The 19,354-nt window shown below is 35.9% G+C and overlaps 4 protein-coding genes and 1 non-coding gene across 5 annotated transcripts in view; 1 reads left to right on the forward strand and 4 right to left on the reverse strand.

The window, feature by feature from the left end:
- Positions 1 to 4,099: 4,099 nt before the first annotated feature.
- Positions 4,100 to 5,816, reverse strand: LOC111474961 (fatty alcohol:caffeoyl-CoA acyltransferase-like). Its single transcript, XM_023119752.1, has 2 exons — positions 5,293 to 5,816; positions 4,100 to 5,176 (listed from the first exon to the last, which is right to left on the reverse strand). Exons 1-2 carry the CDS (start codon positions 5,740 to 5,742, stop codon positions 4,292 to 4,294), a joined length of 1,335 nt encoding a protein of 444 aa, XP_022975520.1. The 5' UTR covers positions 5,743 to 5,816; the 3' UTR covers positions 4,100 to 4,291.
- Positions 5,817 to 7,723: 1,907 nt separating this feature from the next.
- LOC111476725 (AP-4 complex subunit mu-like) lies at positions 7,724 to 12,900 on the reverse strand. Its single transcript, XM_023120515.1, is given in 13 exon segments — positions 7,724 to 8,212; positions 8,292 to 8,365; positions 8,447 to 8,507; positions 8,832 to 8,919; positions 9,071 to 9,165; positions 9,240 to 9,344; positions 9,425 to 9,528; positions 10,293 to 10,419; positions 10,906 to 11,034; positions 11,122 to 11,238; positions 11,463 to 11,666; positions 12,291 to 12,385; positions 12,722 to 12,900. Coding segments are annotated over 13 exon segments (1,356 nt in total). The 5' UTR covers positions 12,780 to 12,900; the 3' UTR covers positions 7,724 to 8,113.
- On the reverse strand, positions 9,608 to 9,713 carry LOC111477347. The gene has a single exon (XR_002717267.1). It is a non-coding gene; the product is annotated as a U6atac minor spliceosomal RNA (small nuclear RNA).
- Positions 12,901 to 14,700: 1,800 nt separating the features above from the next.
- Positions 14,701 to 16,042, forward strand: LOC111476440 (bZIP transcription factor 11-like). Its single transcript, XM_023120098.1, has one exon. It carries the CDS (start codon positions 15,380 to 15,382, stop codon positions 15,881 to 15,883), a length of 504 nt encoding a protein of 167 aa, XP_022975866.1. The 5' UTR covers positions 14,701 to 15,379; the 3' UTR covers positions 15,884 to 16,042.
- An 876-nt stretch (positions 16,043 to 16,918) lies between these two features.
- The window catches only part of LOC111476438 (GTPase HflX), a 7,703-nt gene continuing 5,267 nt past the window's right edge, over positions 16,919 to 19,354 (reverse strand). Inside the window, exons 8-13 of the mRNA XM_023120097.1 lie at positions 18,905 to 18,973; positions 18,729 to 18,799; positions 18,563 to 18,656; positions 17,812 to 17,940; positions 17,622 to 17,711; positions 16,919 to 17,243 (exon numbers count right to left, since the gene is read on the reverse strand). Coding sequence (XP_022975865.1) covers positions 17,151 to 17,243; positions 17,622 to 17,711; positions 17,812 to 17,940; positions 18,563 to 18,656; positions 18,729 to 18,799; positions 18,905 to 18,973 — 546 coding nt within the window. The 3' untranslated portion in view covers positions 16,919 to 17,150. The remainder of the gene's footprint in view (positions 17,244 to 17,621; positions 17,712 to 17,811; positions 17,941 to 18,562; positions 18,657 to 18,728; positions 18,800 to 18,904; positions 18,974 to 19,354) is intronic.

Below are 19,354 nucleotides of genomic sequence, written 5' to 3' on the forward strand. Positions count from 1 at the left end.
GTAGTTCTCTCCCAGCAACACTCATGCCACGTCAAAGTCTAGCCTTGAACGCCGAAATAAATATCAAATTTTGTCAGACTGCAATTTTATGATAAAAATTATTTTTTAAAAAAAAAAACCATATTCTTCCCCTTTTAATTTAAGTAATTAAATTTTATCCTTCTTTTTTTCCCTCTTTTTCCATTTTCTTCTCAAATTAAAACTAAAAGGAAAGAGGACGCCTCCCCACATTTGTTCAAGGGTGGTGGAACTATAGCGTAGAAACCTCTCCCTCATTTCAAGAGATGCGTTTTAAACTATGAATAGAAGTTTAAAAGAGAAAAGAACTATATATGTTAGAGGTGGACTTAGATTGTTACAAATAGTATAGAATTAGGGTATCTCACGGTGTGCCATGAAGACGTAGGGGTAGATTATGAAATATCACATGTTTTTTGGAAGCACAAAGAAGATAATGCCGTAAATGGAATATATATATATATATATATATATATATATATATTTTTTTTTTGTTGAGATAATAAGAAAATGAGAACTAATTTGATCTAAAATAAATTGTGTGGGTTGGATGACACAGCAACTTTTGAAGGCAATTTTGACTAACGCATTTATTAGAATTTTCTGATTTAAACTTATGAGTAAAAAAGTGGAAGCTTTATAATGGTAACTTCCTGCTCCCCACCAACGTCTATCTTCACTTCTCTCGAGAAATAACCATATTCTATGAACAATCAACTCGAAACATTAATAGAGTTTAACTAATATGCAGACATTAATAAAGTTTAAATAGAGGACACCAAATTTATGCTATTTTGGTCCGTGTGGAGGCATGAGGGGCCATGGGGCTAAAAGCCTTTGGGTTCGAAGCCTTGATGATGACGCCAAAGAAAATATTGAATTTTGTCACACCCATATACCACCTAAATGGCAAGCACCATATTTATTACTGTCTAACCTATTTGTTCAACAAAATAACCCACATATTCTCAATCTTTAAAAAGAAAACAAAAAAAAAAAAAATCAAAATCGAGCCAAGTTGAAGACACGGCCTTAAGTTTTATTTCACAAATTTAAATCGAGTTAATTATTTGAAATATAGATATGACTCTCATAATTATTGATAAGATATTTTGAGAATATGTCGTATCTATTAGATTTTGACACCCATATCATAAAATCTTATTAGAAAAAATATATTTATTATAGATATTTTAAATGTTAATAAGTAATAACCCTTTTTAAAAATTTGATTATTACAAATACAATTTTTGAAAAAATGAGAGAGATTATTGTACAAGTGGCATTCGAAGTTTGAAGCCATAGATTGAAAATCTTCTAATAACATAATTGTAATTGGTAGAAGCACTTTTGATTTTTATGAAATGTCAACAAATATGTTTATTTAAAGATTTTACAATGTAAAATATAAATGAATTAAAAAAAAACAATTTTTTATTTTTTAAAGTTTCGCTTGTTTCCTGTTTAGTTCAACTCCTCGAATCATTTTAGATTATAAAAACATTTAAAAAAAAATGAAAGGGGAATTAATAATTAAAAGGCAATAAAATTAAGTTATATGATTCAGGTAAGGCCCACTAAGGATCACATCAGACTAAAATGTGAGATGAGAGTAAGCCCTAAATTCAATAGATAGTATTTTTTATATATTTGACTATTTATTTCTTTTTAATTTATTTTTAAACCTTTTCTTCTTTTTATATTGATCTTCTTACCTTTTTTGCCCCTTTACTTATCTTAGCAGCAACTTCTCATGTTATACTAAAAATAAATTAATTAATTAAAAAAAAAAAAAAAAACATTCATTCCCACTAAAGCGGCCTGTTTTTCGATATATATATATATATATATTCATGTATGTAAGTCGCATTAAAAACCTTCCTATCCTTTAACCCCACTTTCCGATCTGCTGTCCTGGAAAGATTCCTCTGCCTAATGTTTTCAACATAAAATAATTATTAATTATGTTTTTAATTGGGGTTATGCTTATTGTGAAGGGTTTTCTAGGGTTTTGAAAGTGGTAACTTTTCTCTCTTTACTTATTCATCTTTTAGCTTCTCTGTATGAGAAATTACACCAACAGTAACCCTTAGTACCCCCAAGCTTTTAGATGCCTCTTCTTTCTGGCAGGAAGATGCTTTTTATAAGTGTGTGAGCGTGCAGGACATAAAATGTCCTATTATTTTCTAGTCCATTTAATAATGATTCCCTTCTTGAAAATTAAACTTGTTCCAGATTACTACCAGAAATGAATTCTAGAAGGGTTTAGAAAGAATGTTTGAAATTTGGGTAAGAATTTCAAAGATACTTTTCCAAAGTTAGAGATCTAAATAAGAAAGGAATTCATGGTAAATAATGAGTTTACTTTAAAATAATTGAAAAATAAATAATTGTTTACTCGTTGACAACGCTACCTAAATAATAATATTCCACTTTGAATATAATAAAAATTAAAGATCTGATTTTTTTTTTTTTAAGTCTTTTTGTGGCACAGCCCTTAAAAGAAGGGTTTAACTTTAAAGTAGGGAGATGTAAAGGTGGGTTTTTGAGAAGAAGACAAAACATTGGAACAGGAGAATATTTGCTTTCTAAAATTTAGGGCAAAAATCTTATAAATGCTCCGCGGCCATACTCTCCCCCCTCCCCCTTCTTTTTACACTATTTTATACATTCAAAAAATGTTTGGATAACACGACTCCTCTTAATATTATATTATTGTCTAGCGTCCATTCGAAAGAAGTTTTTACACTATTATAAAAAATGTTTCGATTGAGGCCTCGTGTCTCGACACTCGTTTCCTTTTCTAATCGATATGAGACCGCCCAATCTACTTTTCTTTGGGGCCAGCATCTTTGTTGACATACCACCTCATATCTACCCCCTTTTAGTTTAGAGCTCAACCTCTTCACGGGTACATTGCCTGATGTCTGTCTGGCTCTAATACTATTCGTAACGGCTCAAGCCCACCGTCAGTAAGTATTATCTTCTTTTAACTTTTCTTTTTGGACTTCCCTTCAAGGTTTTCAAAACGCGTCTGCTAGGATGAAGTTTCTACACTTTTATAAAAAGATGTTTCGTTCTACTCCTCAACCGAGGTGTGATCTCGCATTGAGCATGAGCTCCCATAGTTTCTCCAAATGATCTCGTACCATTGAAGATATATTTTTTTATTTATAAATCCATATTACTATCTACTTAAATAGTCAACCTCGAATTCGTGCTCGTCATCCTCAACCCAAAGAACCTTGTTTATTAGTATATTATATATATATTTTTTTAGCTATATAAAATATCTCACTCATATGTATTATTTATTTATTTCATATAGTTTATCATCTTTTCTTAATTCATATATTTGGTAACAAATTATGATTCATATTAACGTATAGAAAACAATGTAAGTTATTTTATTTTCATAAAAAGAAAATAGGAAAATTGGTAATTTAATTTTGATTTATTGGTAGTAATTATTCAAAGAAACATAGGGATGTTGGGAATGTTTCAGCGTCTTTTCTTAACCAAGTATGGTACAGACATAGTTTTTTTTTCTTCTTATTTTCCAAGTTCTAAAAAAGAAAAGAAAAGGGAAAAAAAAAAAAGCTTTACCGATTAATGGCAGAAGAGTTGAAAGAAAACGGTGGTTCCTTAAAAACAAATCTGGAATGGTGCGGTACACCACAGCAAACACAAACAGAGAATAAAGGGGCATCTATGAACAGTAGTTTTGTCTTTTTTTTCCATTCTCATTTATTTATAAAAAAACATTACATTAAATTATAATGTTTCCCCCTTTTTCCATTTATATACTATACAAGTTGACCTTTGTAATTTTTTTGGTTTATTCGTTTGTCTGTTTTTCCTAAATAGAAATCATTACCTCTAATTCTCTTCTCCAGCTTATCTTTATGTGCGTATAAATATAAGGTGGGTTAATTTTGCTTTAAATATAAGATTGTTGATTTTAAATAAAATAACTATTTTTTTTTCTTTTCCGGAAAAAATATCTCTCTCTCAAGATTCTTACCCAAGTGGCTTACTTTTCATTTTGAGTTAAATATTTGTGTAGGTTAAGGACTCCATATGGGGAAAAAATTACAATGAGATTCCTACTTCTTGAACAACTGATAATTGGACGTGGTAAAAAGAACAACTCAATAATTTTACGGCGGTAATTATTGCCGTACAAATTGTTTTTTGGGCCTACTGGGAAGGTCAGACCAGCACTGTAAGGCCCATTTTGTATCTTATTTGGGCCGAGGATGTGGGCCTGCTTTCAAACGTTCGTTTCTCCATCGGAAAAGTACTCTCTGGTCATGTAATACTCAAACTTCTCAACCACATCCACCGGAACCGCCACGAGCACTCTCACGGCCTTAACATCTCCGATCACCGGCAGAAACAAGCAGAAGACATCGCTGGACAAAGGGCTCATTACAAGAGGCTTCCCAAGCCCAAAATCCAAGTCCTGTAAACCCAATTTCGACCAGTCCGATATCACTAAACTGGCCGACAAGTCGGTTTGGAGGCTTTTGTCCTCCAGCTGAACGATCGTCGACTTGATGTAATCGTCATCGATGATCGATTTCGCGTTCTGCACCAAGCGAACGACGCCGTTTAAGTCCTCTGCGACGGTCAATTCGTTAACAGAAGATTCAGCGCATCCAAGAACAAAGGCGTTTCCGTAATAGCCTTTAGGGATTTTGGGGACAAGTTTGTTGCGGATATTTACAGGGAAAAGGAGCTTGACGTGGAGCGAAGGAGGGAGGTCGAGCGAACGAATCCAAGAGCGCCACGTGTGCGAAGCAAGGGTTTCGAATGTGGTGCAGTTGAACGACGGTTTGAGACGGAGGATTTGAGAAGTGGTGAAGATCGAGGAAGAAGGAATCAACGGCTGAGATTGGAGGGATTTGGTGATGTCGACGTTCCAGTTGGCGCGTGGGGTTTTGGTATACTGAGGGTGAGCGCAGTGGATTCTGGTGGGGCCTCGGTGAGATAACACGTGGCGGCTGTGGAACGGTGGGGTTAGTGGAGGGGAGAGATTTGATTGGGAAGTTATGTGGGCCCAGGCATGCAGAAATTGAGACGTTCCGATGCCGTCACATAAACAGTGGTGGATTGCCGTGCTTAGAATCATACCTCCACACCGGAGATATGTAACCTGAAAATTTTTAATTTTTAAATATTACGTTTTGTTATTTTTTTTATTGAGCAAAATATTACAATTTATAGAACAATAACTGAAAATAATATTAAAAATCAATAAAGAAATATAACCTGAAGAAGGAGAGGAGGGAGTTGGGCGAAATTTAGGGCATCAACCTTAGGCTTATACAAAAGGGTTGACCAAGAGGCGTCTGGATTGGAAGTAAACGAGAGAAAATGGTGAGAGTGGACGTCCAAGAAGGCTTCAGCAAACAAGGCGCCCTCTCCATTGCAATCAACTTGAAGCTTGTGAAGGTGTTGGGGACAAGTCCTAAGCCGCCCAGCCAGAGGATAATAATCCACTAGAACTCTCGAAAGACCGCGTTTCAACCATTCTGCTTCCATCGATCCTCTGAAGACCAAAACACACTTTATCGAAAATCTCAGGAATGCTTGATCGTCCACATCGGAAAGTGGAAGAATGTGCTTCGGAGTTTCGCTGATTGGTTTAATCAAAACGGGGTCGTTTCGATACTCGCACTTTGGGAGTTGCTCATGTTTTATTACGAGGCCCTCTGCCATTGATATCCTGGTTTGGGTTTTTTGGAAGGCAATAAATGGAGATGTCGAGGGCTTTTATGGTGTTGGGTGCCAAAAGTAGTAATGTTAATTCATATTTTTCACCTCTCTTATGGTTTCAACTTCCCTCAAATCAAATTTTAGGTTATTATTATTATTCTTTTGAAGAAAGATCGTATTTTTATGGTCACAATGTGTTCGATTTGCTTCCTATGTTTGAGTACTTAAATTTTAAACTATAAAAGTACATTTTCCGTGTACAAGGTTTTATTTTTGTTTTTCAAAAATTGATTTTTATTTTTATTTTTAAATAAAGGTGATTTTGGTATCTATTTCTTCATCCTTTAGACAAACTTTCAAATCCATTAACCAAATTATATTATTATTAGCATCTTTTTTTAGTGTTTAGAATTGTTTTTAAATTTAAATTCGTTTTAAGAAGTAGATTATGAAACAAAACCAAAATATTGCTAAGCAAGCTTAGTATTTTATGAATAAAAAATAAAACTCAGAAATAATTATCCACAATCTCATTACTTTTTATTTTTTTTAAAAAAGTATCTCTATAGTAAACCCGAAATCGTAATTAAGTATAAAACTTGTGGCTATGAGTCAAAGAAAGTAACTTTTTTTTTTTTTTTTCTGGAATTAGAATTTTTGGTATCAATTATAATTGACTCTCACTTTAACTTTAACTTTCGTGTAGTGGTCCACACCAAGTGAAATCGTTTCCTTAGTCTTCCCAAGGAATGAAAATAAAATCTTGTCATGAGGACTTGCATGATTAGATTAGATGCCTTGTCTAATTATTATAGCCAGGAATTTTTGTTTTTGGCCACAAGTTATGACAAGCTTCTCTCAACCCGTAACTTGTTCATAAAATTAAATGGGACTAATAAACACAATAAAACAGGTCAAGGAAATCCCCAGCGATTTCCACAGTGCCCAAGTATGGTATTTTCTTTTTATATAGAAATGACTATAATTACAATATAATGTTAATTTATATTTATTACTTCTTTATTGTATGTGCTAAATTTGTTATTTTTATTTTTTTTTCCTTCTTTTACCCGTGAATTAGAAAATAGTACAATTTTTTACACGAAGTTCTACTACAACTCATCTATCCACGTGGAACAAGGTGAGAACCAATAAATTGGACCCCTACAATTCCCAAATAAAATGGAACTTTATAGCCACGGTCTTGATACCCCTACAATAATCAAACCAAATTAGAGCGGTCGTCTTCGTCATTCAAAGTCCGTTGGCTGCCATCAATGTCTAATTTTAGCAAGCTAAATTATTCGCCTTCCTTATCCAAAGCTACGAACCTACGAAGCCAAGGCCAGCTTGGCCAATGAAATGAAATCTTATACTCAGCCAACAACAAAATTTCATGATTTGAAAGGTTTATTCACGGTCAGAAAATGCTCATCTTTCTATAGAAATGAACGAATTCATTGTATTTGACTTGAAATATACCACATATCATAGATTAACGCTGGACCTCTAATCGACTTTTTCAGGAACAATCTAACTTTTTGGTGATTGAAATGATGGGACTCCCATTTTTGGCTATCCATACCAAACAATGCAAATATCTTATCGTATCCGTAGGAAATGAATGTGAAAACCATATAAAAATTTAAGGCTATGAAAACAATTCTCCGCTATACCTTGCAATTTGCATATGCATCTTATCTCTAATCGACATTTATTTAGAGTGCATTGACCTGTTCATAGAAAGAAAAGAAGATAAAACCAGGGGCTCTATTCATCCTTCAATGTTCTTCTATGCATGCGATTAACCATATGTTATGTTTATACGCTAACAGAAAGGTATTACTCATCAAGTCCCTTCCTGCTAATATATTTCATTCAACATTGAATTTGTCCATTCTCAAAAAAACTCCACTTGCGGACCCAAATATTTGCATAAATCCTACAAATAGACTATGAATTGAAGAAAGAATCAGTATAAATTTTGAAACTCATTACTTTAGATTCTAATACTTAATCATCATTAAATTCAAAAGTTCAAACTAAGAACATCGAAGTAAATTTCAGAGCACTGACCTGTGTTCAACTACTAGAATATGGGCCATCCGGCTGAACGTATAAATAGCCCATAAGCCGTAGTTTCCTAATTATTTTAGAATGCAGTTTGACAAATCGACGACTTTAAGCTTTCCACTATGGACAGTGTAGACCACAGTTATCTTGAGAGATGCACTTGTATGGTGGATACCCATACGCAATACTTCACAAAAGGATAGAAATAATTCCGCATATGCAAGTGTTTATTTTGATTACCGATGGTACAGCTCAAAATAATAAAAAAGAGAGTCAAGATTGAGGAAGTCTAAATTCACATTCACAACCGAGCGACGTACGAATTTGCTTGCGTCACATATCTTACCCACCTATATGGATTATAGGTGTTAGACTTCTTTGCAATCTGCAAGTACTTAACCTGCGCGTAAAAAAAGGGAATGTTAGCACCAAAAGAGATGATCATATGGAGATGACTTGATTCTGTTCAGATAACATGCCTGAAGCCTTGAAACATTGTACATGGGAATTGTGAACGTCATACTAACAGGTCCAGCTTCTTTCACGATGTTTCCTGCCATTAAAAATATATATTAAATGCATATATTTACTTCCCAAGAAAAATATCTGATTCATCGATGTACAACATATTTACCATGTGATTCTTGTGAAAATGTGAGCCTTGCACGCAGAGTATGTTCAGATCCACCAACAATCTGTCATTTAACGCCTATTAGTAACAATAAGTTTAATGCAGACATCTAATATGATGAGAGAATAAGGGACTGGCATCTTGTTATGCCCGAATAGTTAACGAGAAAAACGACAGGAGTGGCAAAAAGGGAAAAAGCAGGTAACTTACAAAGTATTAGTAGATAAATGTATAAATTGACAATTCATTTATTAAAAATGGAAGTAAAGAGTCAAAAGAATATGCTCAGAATAACTTGCCACAGGCTCTCTAAAATTATTGACAATTTTTTTTTTTTTTTTTTTTTTAAACTCGTTTAAGAGAGAAAAAGTTAAGGGAAATTTCTTGCCTTCTTCAAACCCCATTCAAGTCTCTTGTTCGCTTCTTTAAAATCAGTTGTATTTCCAACTGCTCCAGGTTCCAACTCGAAGCTGACTCTGGAAAGGTCATAAATATAAGAGAAATTTAGAAGAATGATAAAAGTCGCAGAGATTAGTCAACTGAACTCCAAGAAATGAGTTCAAACCACAACAAAAAAATGATAGCCATTTACGAACGAACTTTTTATATGCTGCACACTACACATACCTTGTTGTGAAAGTTGGCAGTGGCATCTGAATATTTATTGTGTTTGCTGTGACGTTGGAGGCAAATTCAGCACGAACTTTAAGAATTACTTCAGCCTGAAAGAAATAAGTAATTTTCAATAACAAAAATCATGAAAAATGTTAAAACACAGGAGGGAAATCATTTCAACCTTAACAGACCCTGCTTCTTCAATTAAGGCATTAATACGAAACGGAGGCTTGAATTCCTGAGTCATTCGGTAATTCATGACAGGAAATTCACCTTATGGTGGTACCTTTAAAAATTCAATCAAGAAAGAGTCTCAATTCACAAGTAAGCTAAAGCAAATAACTTGTGTATCTTTTTTATACTAACCAAGACCAAAGTTCTGTCAATGTCAAAATTATCAAGATGCACAGATTCATGAAAATTACAATCATCAAGGATAACTGTTCCTCCACCAGATGAACTGCTATAATCTGTCACCATGGGTTGAAGCAGGATGAGCCCCAAAAAATGTTAGGTTGAGAAAAATAGTAAGCACTCAAAAAAAAAAAAAAAAAAAACTAAATAGATAAAAACTTTATCCATATGTGTTCACGGGGAAAAGCTGTTCCCGCCCCTGTCAGGGGAAACTTCAACCATCTCCCCTCTAATTGAACAAATAGAAAAAAAAAGCTTTTATCAACTTACATTGCTATTTCTAGAGAACAAAAGCATAAAGCTTTGGTGCAAATAGATGTCATTCACTTGGAATATCAATAACAAAAAACAGTCCCAAATTGACATATGGAGATGGCAATATAACGCCTATAGTCATCCATAATATATCTTTGCAGCAGATAGAAGACAACGACAAGAGGGCAAGAAAGATTAAAAATACACACAAAACCATATACAAGAATAAGAGAGCAAATAATAATAATAATAACCCATAGAACATGATAGGATTTGCCTTTAAATATTGACAAACAAGAGGGTATTTCGCAATCAGACAACATAATGGAAAATAAAAATTCAACCCTTAGAGCTTCCTAGCTCTAATATATATTCCACGTGACTTCTCTACTTCCTCAAACAGTTACCATCTAGTTACAACTTACAACTGCCCCCCCCCCCCCCCCCCCCCCCCCCCCCCCCCCCCCCCCCCCCCCCCNACTCAAGACTCGAAGTTCGTACCCTCTTAAATCACTTCTCAAATATACATTATTAATCAATACCTTAACAGAATACAGAACCTTACCATATATTGACTTTCCACCTCTTCCAATGCTCAAATCCTCATTAAGAGCAAGACGGATTTCTGGGTTACCCGTAAGATAGCTCTTCATTTGAATGGTACCATCAATTTCTGAAGTAAGTATATAACCCTGTAGTCAACAAATGATAATTCATTATGAAAATTCCGATGCAAAAAACATACAAATATTTAGCATGAACCATTACTACACATTGTTAGATAAGTTCACTTATTCTATTGAGGTGCACAGAAAAGCTTTTCAATCAGGGGCCACCAGGGACGTACACAGATAGAATAGTGCAGGGTGCATCTTTTATTCACCCAAAATTTTTGAGAAGGTAATGAACAGTTAAGAAAAAAAAAGGAGTGTCCATCCATTGTACGTGAGTTAGAAAACGACATGAAAAATCTCCCTTCTTATTCCAATTGCAGCAGTCAAAACTAGGAAGGCAGCGAATGCTACTGTATAAAAAGTAAATTTAAAATAGACCAGTCAACAACTCTGCGTTATATGTATGTTAAAAACATCAATATGAATTTTCTGATAAGTTTAACTGAGTTGAAGATAACAAAGAAGAATATCGAAAGATGTAAAGAAATAACAAGAAATACTCACACTCGAGCTGAATGTGACACTGATCTTCTCGATTATGTCAACAAAAATTTCCTCTCTTTTTCTACCTCCAGGCTCATTTGCAACCACAGATTTGGTGACAGCTGTACCTGGCATCCGCTTGCTCCCTTGCTTCAAAGAGACGAGTAGAAAAAGTCCACTGAAGAAATATTTAAGGCATAAAACTTGAGAAAGATTGTCACATAGTATAGGAAATACCACAAAAATGGAAGCTGGACCAAGGGGAGGCAGGCGTGCAGAATCAATCACAAGTGGCTCGTTAAATACATATGACTTCAGAACCTCAGTTGAAGTTGTTTGTACATAACCAAAATCCTAATACCAAATGAAAACCATAAAACAAGATGCACATGTTTAAAATTTAGTATGTTACTCTCAAATATCATATTTTCTAAACAGAGTCACTAAGGCCACGAGGCATTTAAAAGAAAAGGTTAACCACTAGCAAGCAAAAAATAAATGATTTGCAACACAGAAATGTAGAGCAAACAAGAAGTTAATTTGTTAAATCCTGCAACGGGATAGGGTAACAAACTTACAATAACTTCATCCAGCAACTCATACACAAGAACAAAGTTTTTCCGGAGAGAATCTTCATTGAGAACCCCAAGGTAATCTTTGATCACACGTGCAATTCTTTGAAGAAGTTCAAGAACAAGAGAAGGCGATGCATTAATCCTTGTTGTAGCAACAAATAACAGTCCTACAACCTTTACGTGAAAGTAGTTTACACCATCCAAATTCTGCCGCCAAAAAGAAATGTAAATATTTAAAATATATGAGAGAAATCGTATAATCAAAATATTTCATCAAGAAGAGAAGTCAATATCTACATCAAGAAGCATACAATCCAATATCTCTAATGCATAAAACTTTCATGTTTATTTATAACGAATGTTTCAGTATACATACTCAATGTCCAATTACAAGACACATAGTCCAAGCCCTGCACAAGCTGGTGAAATCCAGGAAATAGATGCAAAAAGATATCATTGATTCAATAATAGCTATAGACAGTAGGCAATAGTTATTACTTCACTGCAAATTAAGAAAATCACAAAACTTAATGGTTTGTAACAGCCATTTCCGCTTACATTGCACTCAATGTCCAATCCGGAAGACACAGTAAATAGCCTACAACAAAGCAGGAGCAATGCAGGGAACAGATGCACGAATATATCATAGATATCATGATAGCTACGATGCAGAAGGCAGGGAACACTCCAGTCTATTGAGGAAATCATAAACATAAGTCTAACAACTGTCTTTGATTTGAATCTGCATTTCCAAATTCTAACACTCCAGCGAGTATGCAGCAGACTAAATGCCAGTAGACTTCCACGCAGTCAACACAAAAAAATACCTACAAAGACAGGTGGCGCATCTCCTTCTCCGTCTTCTTTCCAGAATTTCACTTTTCGAAAAAAGATCTCAGCACTTCCTTTCGGTACTTCGCCACGATCTACATGCATTTAACAATAACCACGGCAAATTTACGAAATCTTATTCATTCACAGTATTAAATAGTAGACGCATATTATACTGATAAGCTGACATAGCACTAATTTCTGATTAGTACGCCAGTTCAAACAACAAAAATAGCATCCTCGAAACAAATAGATTACAAGGCTTTAGTCTTTCATGGAACATAACACCGTTTTGATTCAGAATAGAATCGCGAAAGAAAACAGTAAGAAAATCGAAACGAGAACCGATGATATTCAATGAACGGTAGGAGAAAACTTCAAAACTTTAAAACACAATAGATCTGGAAAAAAAAAAAAAAAAAAAAACTTACAATCTCGGAATACAATATTGTCGCCTCTCTGCGAGAGCACGAAGAACTGCGAAATCATGGCCAATTACTCAGCAACCGTGTCGAGGATGTAAAATATCAGTATCGTCCCCGATTCGCAGAGACAACGGGCGCGAAGGAACTCAACCGAATGAGAGACTCCTTGATCACTCCCGCGAACCTACTTGCTGTTTGCCACGTCAGCAGACGTTAGAATAAAATCACGTGACCAACCAAACAAAATTGGGCCGACAATTCAAAACCTTCCCCAGCCCATTTTACCATAGTGAGCCCGTGAACTGAGGCACTTGAGACAACTACAAGCCCACAAACTAAACCATCGGAGAATTTGGCAGATTGGTCCTTTTAAATAGGGTAGAACTTGGTTGAACATCCGTAAATCTCAAACCCCCATGGTTCTATGGGGGTGTGCTACACTGCTAGGGCACCTTTGCTTTGGAGTCAATACCCTTTTATTATTATTAGATGGATAGGTTGTTGGTGCTGCTTCCTTCAATTATAAGTTTCCCGTTTGTTGCTTTATAAGAATGGCTATAAGAGTTCTTTTTAAACCGAATTCCATCATAAAATTTAAAATGTATTTGTTTCGGAAATATATATGATTTAAAATTGGTTGTTGGAAGTACGAATGTCAACAGCTTTTAGACCAAAAACCAAACTGAAACGGAATAAACGGTTGCCAAAAATAAAATTAAGGAATGTGATTCTGAGGCCTACTTGCAAAGCAAATTTAGGATTCCCTGCAACATATCTTGTAAGCATATAATTTAAGAAAAGAAAAAGAAGAGAGAAAAAAGTTGTCTATATCTCTCTAATGCTACAAATAAAAATCTGGGAAAAGAAAAATATAGTGAAATGGACGACAGTCAAACACCAGCTTTTGCAAAAGCACGACCTGAGAGCACATTCTTGAAAACACCTTGGTGGATTATTTTGCCTCCTTTTCAAAGGGAGTGTTCGTTTTGACCCACATGCCTTAATTTTACATCCCATCTTTTCTTCCCGCCACATCGACTTGCATATAGTCCCTACCAGCATGCATGAATTTCATTAGTTGTAGAGAAGAACGAAACATTTTTTATAAGACGTGGAAACCCTCTCTCTCTAGCAAATGCTTTATAAAACTATGTAGCTGACAAAGAGACATGACGAGCTAAAATGGATAATATTTGTTACCATTGAACATTGGTTGTTACAAGTGATATTAAAACCAATCACTCAATAATACGAGGCATTGGTTGAAAGTGTTTTAAAACCTTGAAGGAAAACCCTTTTAAGAGAAAGCTCAAAGTAGATCATATCTATTAGCAGTGAATTTAAATGGTTACAAATGGTACCAAGAAGTGGACTACTACTGTTTTTGAACTTGGAGTGGTAGTAATAAGAAGTGTCTGTGTCGCTCTCAATCCCTTTCATGGTGGCCCTGAAATTCCACCGCAGAACAACACCCTTGCGACGATCACAAACCAAACATTTTGATTGGTTCTTCCAAAACCATCCTTCCAGAAGAGAAGGAATCTGTTTTGAGAATCCCACTTCACTAACTTTCCTCTTAAACCAAACCGAAGGCCTCGATTTCCTGAATTCAAAGTCTCATAAAGCTGGGAAATAAACTTTTATAAAGAGGAAGGGGGTGGGCTATGCATGCAGATTTGTCAAGTTCTTTAGGGCACTGGAGACTCATTAAGGTTGCCTCCTCTGCCCCTTTGCCTTGTCCTCTTGCACTATCTTTTTAGCTTTTTGTATACAGCAACGGCACATTTCTTACCCACATATATAGTGGGGAATACTAACACTTTTGAGACGACAGCCTTTTGCACTGTTTCAAAATCAAACCTTGCAACCACCGCCTAAACTTTCAGCGTCCCATTGCAATAATTGAGCAAGAGCTTGTGTTTTTTGGAAACCTATATTGAATGTGTTCAAAACCCTTTATTTGTTTATTTCGTTCCACTTGAGAATTGTGCCTAAATCAAGAAAGTCCAAAGGGAATTGGAGGGTTGTGAATAATCCATCTGCACCGCACACGCCCAATCACCGTCCTCCCCCATCTTCACTCGATTCCCATTCCGATGCCCGGCCTCCTTTTCTTTTCCACCCTTCATTTTTCATTTTCCTTCTCTTTCTCCCCCTCATTTTGCTATATATTGCCTCCTCCCAACTTTCGAATTCCCTTCCCTCTCTCCCTCTCTCCCTCTCTCCCTCTCCTCCGCCGGATTCTTCTTTCTTTTCTCTTCCCTCACATCCAATTTGTTTCCTTCATATAGATGCTAGAAATCTTATCGTTAACGCTTCAGATTGATGTCTCCAGTTCTCAGTGAAATCCTCCGCTCCGGTTTCATCATAACCTCTTCTCTCCGCCGCCGTACCCATTTAGTTCAGTCTTTCTCCGTCGTATTCCTCCACTGGTTCTACGTCTTCTCATGAACCATTTCCCCTCACTCCCATTCTAGTGTATTTTTAGTTTGATCTCTTCTTATATATTCCCAAAACATCAAAACCAACCCCCCACCCCTGAATTTAGCTTCTGGGTCTATCAATCAAGTGTAAATATAGAAATCTCTCTCTATATATATATAGTTATATATAAATATAATAGTGATTTAAGTGTTGTGTTATTGTCGTTGTTTTGTTTTTGTTATGGACTGTTGTAGTGGGAATTCTTCAGGTTCATTATCTCAGATTGCGGTTCAGAACCAGAGCTCTGGTTCTGAAGAAGAGCTGAGGCAATTGCTGGACCAAAGGAAAAGAAAACGAATGCAATCGAATCGGGAATCGGCGAGGAGATCGAGGATGCGAAAACAGCAGCACTTGGACGGGCTGATGGCGCAACTGAGTCAGCTTAGGGAAAACAAAAACCAAATCATTTCAAGAATTAATCTCGCGACCCAACTCTTTCTCAACGTTGAGGCACAAAATTCTGTTTTGAGAGCGCAGGTTGTGGAACTTACCCATAGCTTAGAGTCCCTAAACCAGATCCTGTCCCACATCGTCGACGACAACAACCACCACCACCAAGAAGAACAACATAATTTTCTTCAAAACTTTTATGATTTTGATCAAACCCCATTGTTCATCAACTCCTTTTTCCTCACCCAACAGCCCATTGTGGCTTCTGCTGATCATCACGTGCTTCACTACTGATCCACTTCCGCCATTGATTTAAGGAAGCCTCTAGTTTAAATCTTAATCTAATATCTTCTATGCTTTGTGTTCATGGATTGGAATCAGATCAGATCGGTCAATCGTAGGGAATTTTGAAGTGAAACATATTTATATTAAATAAATTCTAGTTTCATATAATATAATCTTTTCTATCATTACTTAATGAAATATTTTCTCTTTTTTTCATCTACTTTTCATTGTCGCAAGAAAAATATGATTATTTTATTGCTTGTTTAAGATAAATACGATAAATTGAAACTTTGTGTATTTCGGTAAGCCACTTTATTCGTAAATGCTCTTCTTACAACCATTGTTTATAAAACTATAAAAGACAATAAAAGGACTGAAATAATAAGATAAAGATGGGCCTAGTTTGGAAACTAAAGTGACGAGTAAAGAGAAGCAGAAAGTTGAAATTAGGGGCCAAAATGCAAATGATTAGGCATCGATGATGAGCGCTCAGCGAAGTGTTCGCGGTGAGTTAACGTGAATTAATCCCCATTTATGGGTGAGATATGCAGAGCTATACAGTGACTTCAATATTCACTGAATCCAAAATTTTACCCAATCTCCAGAAGGTCTCTATACATAAATGTTCCCAAGTATGGTGCAGATCCGGGTCCTGCGTACGGCAGATCACCGACCCAATCGATTATTTAACCTATGGCTTCAGGCATACGACTCCTGATAATGATGCGTCACCCAAAGATATGTACCAACCAAAAAAGAATAAAAACTCAAACCCAATAACCAATAATTTTTAGTGTATGGCTGTTTCTTTCCACAATCCCATTTGGCTTGGCCTCTCATCTGGGATAGAACCATGGCCACTGCTTGCTTGGCCTCGCTATTTAGAATCTGTTTCCTAACAAAATTTACCGCCTCGGTACAGGTTCAAGCTCAAGATGGTCTCTAGAGTTTCCTTTAAGTAAATGAACGAAATACCCTATGGTTTAGTACTACTACTCTTGCTCCAATACCAATTACGTCGTCGGGTGAGTTCAGAAAGGCAAATAGCAGAAGAAGGCATTCCACGCCCACTGAACTTCTTCACACATCAAAATATTAACAATTTAGGACATCAAATATTTACAATCTCATGGTAGGGGATCCATGTTTTTACACGATTAGAGCAAACAGGAGTCTCTTTCCGTGTCGTATGAACAAAGCATCTATATTTTTCCATGGGAAACTTGAATAAAAATAGATTGTAGAAGTAGAAATGATAAAAGTTGGCAAGCTGAGGTCAGGATATACATAGCTGTCTCATTGGTGTAAGCAGCCTTGAGAACCTGAGGGGAACGTATGCCTGGACCAGTGTTCCGTTCTCCGTGTATTCCTGCCAGCATAAGAAGACAATGGAAGTTACTCAAGATGCAAAAAAGTGGTGACCATGCGCCCAACAAAGAGATCAAAATAAATCCGAAGGTGGGGTCATCATACATCACTATTTTTCATCTTTTGCCAGAAAATATTTACTATTTTGTTTAGAGCAGTCTATTAGTGTAATAATAGAAAGTCAAGACAGCTAGGAGTAATGCACATTGATTGTGGATTTCCGGTCAGTTTTTATATTGGAAGTAAATATGGCGTTTTTTTGAATTATACTGACAAAATGCATCAACCAAATGCACTCTCAAGGTATTTAAAAATAACAAAAAATATGTATAATAAGAAAAAAAAAATGAAAATCGAAAAGGATCCTATGTTTACTTACAGTTTTCTCTACCACTCCAACCTGATGCACAGTGCTCAGGAGCTCGCCTCGATCAAATGGGATCAAGGCTTCTACCCAAACCATCGAGTCCTGCCCATTCAAAACAATCATTCGTTATCTTGTCTTCATCTCTGCTGCTAACAAAGAATAGAGAAAAACTACTTTTTTCAAGAATGCAAAGTTAATACACCTTCAATTTTCCCTGAACTGCATTACAGAATTCGTCCAAGCCATCACCACTCAGGGCAGATACACAAACAACGTCTCCTCTCTTCTCTGCTTCCAATCTAATATGTTGAGGATCACTAACCTTGTCAACCTGCCGTTGGAAATTTTGAAGTTAGCGATGCATATTGGAATTTGAGAAGGAAGAATTCGTCAATAGAATTTCCAATAAGGATCCCTCACAGAAGCTACAGATTTTTCTTTAATGTTATAAACCGAACTTCAAAACAGCAAATGAAAGGATATACAATTGGCAATACAAATTAATAATAATAAGAAGAAGAAAAGAAGGATAAATACAAAACTCTTTAGTACCAACACCAAAGAGGGGTATTCGACCTAGCTAAAGACCAAACGTCCCCCAAGACTTCTATTGTCCTCCAATGACCCCCATCTTTCTCTCAAGCCAAATATTTCACAAGACTAAAAATAGCTACACAATTGAGCTACGAGAAAAACAGAAGCCCATTTGAAAATCCATTTTTAGTAGAACATATGAAAGAGTGCCATAAAAACGAAGAACTCCTGTTTGTTGTACCATCTACCCTCTGAAGAATAAAGAAACAGAATAAAGAGATTCCAGTAAAGCAAACAAATATAAGCTAGGTCAATGACAAAAGGGCAAAGACATCTATTATAATCTAAGATAAAAGTATCTAACTTTTTCCCATTGTTGGTGAAACGTTGTATTACCGTAAGAACTTTTTCCCGTTTACCTTGTTCCAAACCATCAACTTCGGAATTGATGACACATCCAATTCTGAAAGAACTTTATCCACAGCTTCTATCTGTTGCTCAGCCAGCGGATGGCTGAAATTGATAAAATATTGAATCAGAAAATAGGTTAGGGTAGTCAGAAGCATCAATAGATTAACCAATCACCTGATGTCCACCACGTGAACCAGCAATGATGATTCTGATATCTCCTCTAGTGTTGCTCTGAATGCAGCAACCTGCACGACTTAACCAAGAATAACAATAAGCTACCAGAAGATTCAGAATGATACGACAGATGAGGTGTGACTATATGATGCTTATCGTGTGGCTGCAAATCTCACCAGCATAGTTGGTAACTTTTGGATGAAACCAACAGTATCAGTGAGTAGAAACTCGTTCCCATTCTTCATCTGGAGAGTGTGAAACAAGCATCTTAAGTTAGCAAAATAAATTAAAAAATAGTTCTGTTTCAATGTAGAGAATTCTGCTGTCTGATTAAGAGGACAGGAAAAACAAGGATATAGTTATGTAAGATCAAATATGTTTCAATGTAGAGGATGGGTGGCTTTCGGAAAATAGTTCCCTACTCTCCTTCGCTCTAGTGTTTATGTTGGGAGAATGCCTAATCCTCCCTTGCATAAACTTTCTAGGTAAATGTATCACCAAAAAAATGGCAATCAATCAAATCATTTACAGAGTTGCACTCATAGGTACCATAGCAAAATACAACAGTTGTATCGCATATCTCTTCAAACTTCAATAGCAGCTAAACGCCCCCCACACCCCCCCCC

Source organism: Cucurbita maxima, unplaced genomic scaffold (genome assembly GCF_002738345.1).
Source record: "Cucurbita maxima cultivar Rimu unplaced genomic scaffold, Cmax_1.0 Cma_Scf00003, whole genome shotgun sequence".
NCBI lineage: Eukaryota > Viridiplantae > Streptophyta > Magnoliopsida > Cucurbitales > Cucurbitaceae > Cucurbita > Cucurbita maxima.